General features: G+C 44.4%; 1 protein-coding gene across 3 annotated transcripts; it reads left to right on the top strand.

Moving 5' to 3' along the window:
* The first annotated feature begins 1,526 nt into the window (after positions 1–1,526).
* H257_12466 (hypothetical protein) lies at positions 1,527–4,612 on the top strand. 3 transcript variants are annotated; one of them, XM_009839678.1, is made up of 17 exons: positions 1,527–1,648; positions 1,719–1,865; positions 1,913–2,028; positions 2,101–2,195; positions 2,257–2,338; positions 2,407–2,479; positions 2,532–2,591; positions 2,664–2,809; positions 2,867–2,952; positions 3,029–3,172; positions 3,227–3,297; positions 3,352–3,509; positions 3,601–3,746; positions 3,797–3,959; positions 4,061–4,195; positions 4,257–4,301; positions 4,367–4,612. In XM_009839678.1, the coding sequence occupies exons 1-17, from the start codon at positions 1,532–1,534 to the stop codon at positions 4,581–4,583; spliced, it is 2,001 nt and encodes a 666-aa protein (XP_009837980.1). In that variant the 5' UTR covers positions 1,527–1,531; the 3' UTR covers positions 4,584–4,612. The 3 variants fall into 3 exon arrangements, with proteins under 3 accessions (XP_009837980.1, XP_009837979.1, XP_009837978.1); XM_009839677.1 differs by having other exon boundaries at positions 3,589–3,746; XM_009839676.1 differs by having other exon boundaries at positions 3,029–3,297; positions 3,589–3,746.
* The last annotated feature ends 3,261 nt before the right edge of the window (positions 4,613–7,873 follow it).

Here is a 7,873-nt window from a genome sequence, read left to right as displayed (position 1 = left end):
ATTAATAGTACTACGTACTACTATTAACTACTACTACGTAGTACTAGTATATACTTCGAAGTACAGTGATCCCTCAACGTTTGCTCGCTTTTCCAAATATAAATTTTCCAAGTCAGCCTATTGTACAAAGAAACCACGAACATTAACTTTGAAGGGTGACTATCTGCTGGTCAATTAACAGTAAGCAAAAGCTGAAGTGAATGGCCCAAGTTCCGAGGTAGAACCCCCGTATGAGCCCAGCAGTTGCGAATGGTCGTTGATGTGACGCAATTCCAGGCGGAAACCGACCAACGTATTGCCGTGAGCACGTCCACGGCGTACAAGTTTCTTGGTTCGCGACCGGACTCGACGGTAGGATCATCAATGATGTCTAAAACATGATCCATTTGACGACGCTTGTAGTGGCTCTTGAACGCAGCGATGATACCGGCATCCATTGGCTCTCAAATGTCTTTGTGTGTGTAGTTGTCAATATGAGGTGTTGGCTCCTCAATTTTGAATTTTCAAACGATGCATGCATGTCATAAGGCCCTTAGTAAATTAATATCGAATAAAATTTAACGGAGTATAAATTTATACCAGGGAGCAAACGTTGAGGGATCACTGTACGTACTAGTAAGTACGAAGTATTCGGTTCAAATTTTCAGACCCCATTATTGTTACCGGTCGGTATCGAGTCTCTGAATCGAATCACGAATCGACGCTATTGGCTAATGCCTGATGACACTTTTAAAAAGGATAAGAATAAGCAGCCGATCAGAAGTTCCAGCGTGATTCAATATTGACAGAAAACAACGCGAATTTTGGGAGGTTACATGTATAACGTTTGCGAATCCACAATAATCGGCTTGCAGTGAATAGATTCACCTTGGGGATCATTTACTCTGATTTACACTCAAATCGAGACAATATAGGGACGGTCCAAAACCTATACTATTAATAGTATATCTTAATCTACTGTAGGGAGAAATTGAGACATGATGAATGTACTACTATTATTATTATCAATTATAGTACTTGTTGAAGTCAAATTACATACAGTTTACTTATTCGTATTAGACGTACACTGAGTAGTCGGGCGAAACTGTCCAGGAGAACACCACAACGACGTTAGGTTAACCGAACAACGTATGTGTACCAAGTCCATTCGTCCAAGACATGGTTTGTGCAAACATTCCGAAGTCGACCGAATAAAATGGTTCTACGTAGCAGCAATCGGGTACATGTACTACGTAACGGTTATTGTCCTTTTACCCAATATTTGGACTTTCGTGCTGACTGTGAATCGCCAAATCTATCGATCGATTCTTTGTACTGAAGTTTGTTCCTGTGGTGATTGGTATCACACTAATTTGACGTTGATGACGGTCCTGCAATCGGATTGGCTAAATCCGTCGATTCATTCTCCATGTCCCTCCAGTTTAACATATGTAAATTAAATACATACAGTACTTGTGCATAACCTATTAATAGTAGGACGGAGTAATCACCACATGGACACGGATTCTATTTTGGGACGGGTCACCATGGAATGATCCAAATTCGTCCATTGCTGCTGCCCCCCACATCCTTCTCTCGCCACGACGCGAGGGGGGATATGGTTCGATTCACATGGAGATCATCAACAAGCTACGGATTGACCACCAAGGTAGCCAGCCACCACCGCACCTGACACGTGTGAGGGGGAGGTAGTCACGTTTAATAACATGCACATGTAGAGAGCCACGCCAACCCGGGTCGAGGGGAAGGCCAAGCCGACAGAAAAGGGAACTTCCGTCCGAGCAATGGGCCGCGTGGCGTCCAATGTGATTGCGGGCATGTTGCTTTTCGTCCCCCTTGTGACCCTCGTAGTGCTCGTGACGGAAGTATGGATATATGGCGTGTTTATCATGGCCAATAAGGTTGATGGCAGGGCATGTTGGACCGCAGAGTCGTGTCGTTCAACGCCCAAACCTCCGACTACGGCTGGGCCGACTATGGCAAATCCTGCGTGTTGACGACTTCCACCAATGGCTGGGCTTTGCATACGTACGTTTCGTCTGGTGTTTTCCCATTCACCAGTTGTTGACGAAGTTTCCTGTCCTTGGCTATATCATACAGGTGTGACGCCAACACAGCTGCGGTCGCGCCACTGAATGTCTTCGACACGATTGGTCAAGTTCTGTCGCGGCAATGGGCAAGGGAGTTGGCTAACGGTATATTCGATCGATCCAATCAAACGTGAGGAGAAATCATCGTTGTGCAATGTTGTTGTAGCGAGTGGCACACTCCATGTCACGACGTGTGCGATGGGCGGGACGGCGAGAGAAGGATGGGCGAATTTGCAGTTCATTGCGGGGTACATAATACATACTACGTATGGTGGTGTATTATTGATATAATCCATGTGTCATTCTGTATTCGTAGCTACGACTACTTTCCTGAATGTTTGCCGCCTTTACCGCAGGACGTTGCTGGCATGGCCATGTTGGAGACCACGGTGTTGCATCCAACATGAAACGAACGAACGACCAACTCGACAACGATTGTAGACTCGCGACGACGACGGGGTATACGCTTTGATTGTATACGCGGATTTGGACCCTGACATGGTACGTCCGTTATTTTGTGTCCTTTCGTGTGGAAATGGATATAACGTTATATATTATGTACATAACATGTAGACTCCGTACACACACACCAATTCGGATGGAACGGTGCAAAAGCTCATCGCAAACCCCCAACGCACGCTCATATCCGTCGATGGCATTGTGGAAAACGACCCCACGGGCGAAAATTACATAATTTATTCACGTCCGTTGGGCCCCCGGTAGAATCAAATCCATATGTAAATATGTATAAACATGCTCTGACGTACTACTCATAGGTACCTCGTGACAGGGTATTGCAAGTCAGAAATCGAAGAGCTATCGGTGATTCATAAGGACTGGACCGTCCCAGGGTGGAGCCAAGGTACAGTACACACATGAATAATATCACCAAGGTCACGTGTAGCTATCTGAAAGGCTGAGCTTTGCTTGCCTGTTAGGGAAATATGCCAAACACCCCGTGGTCACAGGCTGGGCGTGCGGCCATACCGTGTCGAAAGCGACGGAATTGATTGCACTGCAAGTCGTCTTTTCGTTGTGCACGTTGTGCCTGTTTGCTGGCGACATATACATCACCCTCCAAGGCAAAACGCCAAAATACATGCACGGGTCTGCAACCACTTGGGGGTATTGCGTAGGGTTGCAGGGGGTGTTCACCAACAAGCCAGTGCTCACGTATCAAGTGTTGGCTGGCCTAGAACGTCGAAAGGTGTGTCTAGCCTGTGTTTAGCTCATACACAACAATGATACACAACAACTGTAGCTGCTCGTGGCATTTATTTTGATCACGACGATGCCGGGCTTGCTGTATTTGGATGTGTCGCGCATCTACTTTTCGACTCAAAATGGGTTCCGTATATGGTGCCTGTCGTGCCTCATGTTTGGCACGTTTCACGCGTTTGGGTTTATCTTTTTTCTGAGGTACACAAGTACTACTGGAACTGTTGGCAGCCCATTCGTCTCCATAACGTTACTATATATCCAACACCATCCTGTACAGCATTTTGGACAGAATTCCGTGTCAGTTGTCCCACGTCGTGCATTACTCTGCCCCCACCTGCCTCTACGGAGCGATCATTGGCACCGCCGTCGCATGTTGCCAACAACCCATTTACGAAACCGCGTACCACAAATTCTATGCAGCATCTCCCCTATTGAGTACTACTCATCCCACGCGCGAAAACAGTGTAATAAAGACGATTTTGTAGTGCTTCGAGTGTTTGGTCAAGACTGGTCCAGTGGGTCGTACACTGTCGACGGCACCCCGCCAGTGATTGTGTACCTATGCGAGCAAATACTCGTGCCAATCTGTATCGCGTTCGTGGTATCCATTGTTGTGGCTGTGGTTGATCGATTCAAGCTTCCCAAGAGGTACTACTCAATGCACTACACATGTATATTATACTTCGAAGTGTATATATATGCTCCTTCGTCGACTATTTAGTTTCGATGTTAACAAGATGTTTGGTCAGTTTGTTCATGTCCATTGCGTGGTGCCGCACAAATTCGTTCATCACCCACGCCCAAGCGCCGAATTGGATCACAGCGTTGCCCCTCAACCAAACCAATGCCATTAAAATTGGAAACAAAATGTACTGCAAACCAAGGTAGCCAAAGTTCTCCTAACGTTGTGTTATTCCTGTCAACTAAACTACGGTATGCTTCCAGCACCCAAGCGTTGATGGGGTTCGCAACGGTGATGGCTCGAGACACGTATAACACACCACTAGCTGACATTGGTGTTATCAATACCTAATAAGTTTGGTTCCTTTTTGTAGGCCCCAGGTCGCGCCAACTGCGAAAACACAATCGACCGTGGACGTTAGCGTGCCCATTCAAGTCGTCAATATGTACGCGCTGGTACCCGCCCTGTGGTTCCCCACTCTCATTCGTCAGTATGGAACGATCCACAGCAACGAATTCACAGCTACAACCATCCAGGCAAACTTACCCCCCAAAAAGTACAAGCACACACGAGGGGCTTGTGCAAAGTAACATAAAATAATGTAAAAAACACATGCTAACGTTATTTGGTGTTCTTATTGATACCGGTTTACAAATGCATATAAATTATTAATGTGAAACATTTTATTGAGCTACAAAAAGAAATCGCAGTCGATTAATCTTTTACGCTAAATCCACTGAACGAATATAACGTTGAATGGGTTTACAGTTAAAGTAGCCAATCGTGATCATCGTACTCTTCAATTGCCTTGGTGAATAGAGCAGATACTATTCTATCGACAGCGCTAACTTTACCGGTAGTTAAGTGCACATAAGTGCATGGACTCGAGTGGGATATACACTGTAGTTCTGTCAGAAATCCGGTGAAACTTTGGGTAACATTACGAGAGCATGAATTGGACTACAGTATCTATTCTCGGGTCCAAAGTTATCGACGTATCAACGCTCAGAGCTTATCGGTTGACTGTACAATATGTATCATGCCCTAACAAGGTCGTCGTCTACTGTTCTGTAGCTCTCCTTAATGTATGTGGGGATAGCATGCAAGAAATTCTTTAGGCAATTCACTGACGGCTCTACCTGTATACAATGATCGAAACCATCACAAATCTAAAGGAATAGATAACACTCTCCAAAGACCTCTAATGCGGTCGAGCAAAACATCAGAGGGCGCCCTCGTCGGCGAGATTGCAAACGCCTCGCAATGGCGGGATGTTCCCGCCAATGCGAATTGCGCCGTCTGTGGCAATGAGGTTTGTGCGGCGATTTGCACATGCCTCGTACGTGGTCCTTTGTACGAACTGTTCGCAACTTAATAATCGGTGGTATTTCTTATCTGTTTCTTGTATTGACTTTGTCAATCTGTCGTCCAAAGTCGACCAAAACAACATGCTTTATCCTTTGCAGTAAGCTACTGCACAATCCGAGAAGTAAACTGTACGCAAAACTGAAATGAATGCACGGTGACCATATTCCCATAGTGCTCGAAATAGATTAGAGAACCTATCGTTGTTGAGGTTGAGATGCAACAAGTGCTTCGCGCTGCATTCCTTGGCGGGAAGTGCCGTCTTTGCACAACATTTCCCAATATTCAGACCAACCTCGCGAGAGGCAAAGAAAGAGCTTTCTAAATTTGAGTTTTCGCAAGTAGTGGAGGTGCACACGATTTAAGGTGAACGTTATGCAATGCTCTGCTAAATTAGAAGCGCTTTGTATGATCCAGTTATACCATCGTAGATCTGGCTGGTACCAGTAAAAAGTTCTGGAAATGACCAATTCCTGCAGCCTCTTGGTCGTACAAAGTCATAGTTGAAGTCCCAAATAAAACACACACACAACACACAGCCAAGCGGACCCTAATTGAACAATCCGTCGAAAACATTGGTAAGATTAACGTTTTACTCCCTGCATTCCTTCCTAAATACGTTAGCTGTTTTAGCTGATTAACATCATCCCGATACACACCGTTGTGAATTCTTCAATTACCACATCATACTAATTTCAATCACTCACTAATGAGTGGATTTGATTGGCCACTGATTCGTGTTCTGCACTTTGATTGGTCGATCGATTGTATGCCGATTTGAAGACTTATGATTGGAAATCGTAACACCAGTTGTCTACGTGAAATGTTTCGTCAAATAGTTGATTTAATACACCCATTGGACAAAATCAACATGCATGCTCACAACATGCGCTTTTGCCTATATTCTGGATTGTGTCATTAAAAAGAAGTCAGGAGGCTGCGGGAAATTACCAACCTAGACATCCTCGGCGACATAAGCGAGGATAAAGGCATGTCTAGACCAAGGAGTCGAGTTTTGGTGCAAGGCAACTTTGTATTCGATTCCGCTGTTCAAAACGTATACGTAGTATATGGACTTCAAATTTTGACCGCAGGTTACGATGCTTTTTGGAAAAGTATCCACTGCATTCCACGAGAATACCGTTACGCACTTTTAATATAAAAAAAAGAAGATAACATCGAAATATAGCATCAAGTTAACATAAGTTAACATTAATGTTTGTCATAAATTATTACAATGTTAACTATCGAGAAAGTACATTACTTTGTCGTTGAATTGCTCAGCAACGGCTGGTCTGGGCATGATACATTTAATATGAAAACTGAAGAGATAGCTGCAGGCTATATAACGAGACGTGATGTGTGGCGATTGCACTTTTTTAGCATGCGTGAAGTGACCTCAAACATGCCAAAAAACTGAAATACGGCTTACTTTGGGTGTGATTATATCCCGCAATAAGCATCGTAACACCGTCCATGCCGCTTTATTACGTAGCATCATTGCTGCTGTACATGCTACCATCTTCTTGCGTTGATCGGTGATCTCTGAGCCACGAAGCAGCACATCAAAGACGCATTTTGGCGAAAACTTCAAATATAGCGTGAAAGATGACAAACAATTATTGTCATCTTGAGCTATAATTTATAGCATACATTGATATGTTATGTATCCCTAAATCCTCCCACACGACAAATTTACCCGACAAGGCTCTGATTGGTTAAAATTCTCGTCCTGTTGTGTGCGGTATTTCATACTTGTCCTGTTAAGCTCGTCCTGTCATGCTCGTCCTGTCATGCTCGTATAAACATGATGAAACGCTATCAACTTAAATCATTCATTGTCCAATTTGCCACTAACATCAACTTCGTCTTAAACCTGCTTTCGGGCGGGGGGCTATCAAGGCCGTCAACTACACCATCCCACACCTCGGTTCCACTGTGGCACAGTCCAATTCAGGGAATCGACCGAGGCAACGGGTTAACGGAGTTCTTGTTGACGGAGTACAAAGGTTATCCTTTGCCTTGGTAGACTAGGCTTTAAGTATTTTGCTTTGGCTATTGCAATTACGATCGTGAACCAATTAGCAATTTAAATTAACGAAGTACACACACAATAATATTCAACTTACAACCTATTTTCTCGCTTTCTCTTCCTAACTTCTTGAAGCAAACCCCAGTACGAATCTGCATGACCACCGTAATCATTCTCAAACTGAGCATAGCTCTGATACTTGTTGAAAGCAGTCGCCAGGGTCTGCCGCTCGGAGTACTTTCGACGGTCACTCTTGATCATTTCCTTGGAATAGTCCTTGAGGGCACAGTAAACACATGTTAATTCAATGTTGCTCCCACGACAAGATCCTCGTCCAATGATTAGGCGTCAAAAGCCGTTGACGAATCAAGTCACGATTCTTGTGTCGGGCAGCCAATGGTTCTCCTGAAATTGTCGGGTACTTGTCGGGTGTGTATTTTATGTTATACTTCGAAGTAATTTTCTAACATTTAAATGTCATAT

Source organism: Aphanomyces astaci (genome assembly GCF_000520075.1).
Source record: "Aphanomyces astaci strain APO3 unplaced genomic scaffold supercont1.41, whole genome shotgun sequence".
NCBI classification, from domain to species: domain Eukaryota; phylum Oomycota; class Saprolegniomycetes; order Saprolegniales; family Verrucalvaceae; genus Aphanomyces; species Aphanomyces astaci.
This window is presented reverse-complemented; position numbering and strand designations above follow the sequence as displayed.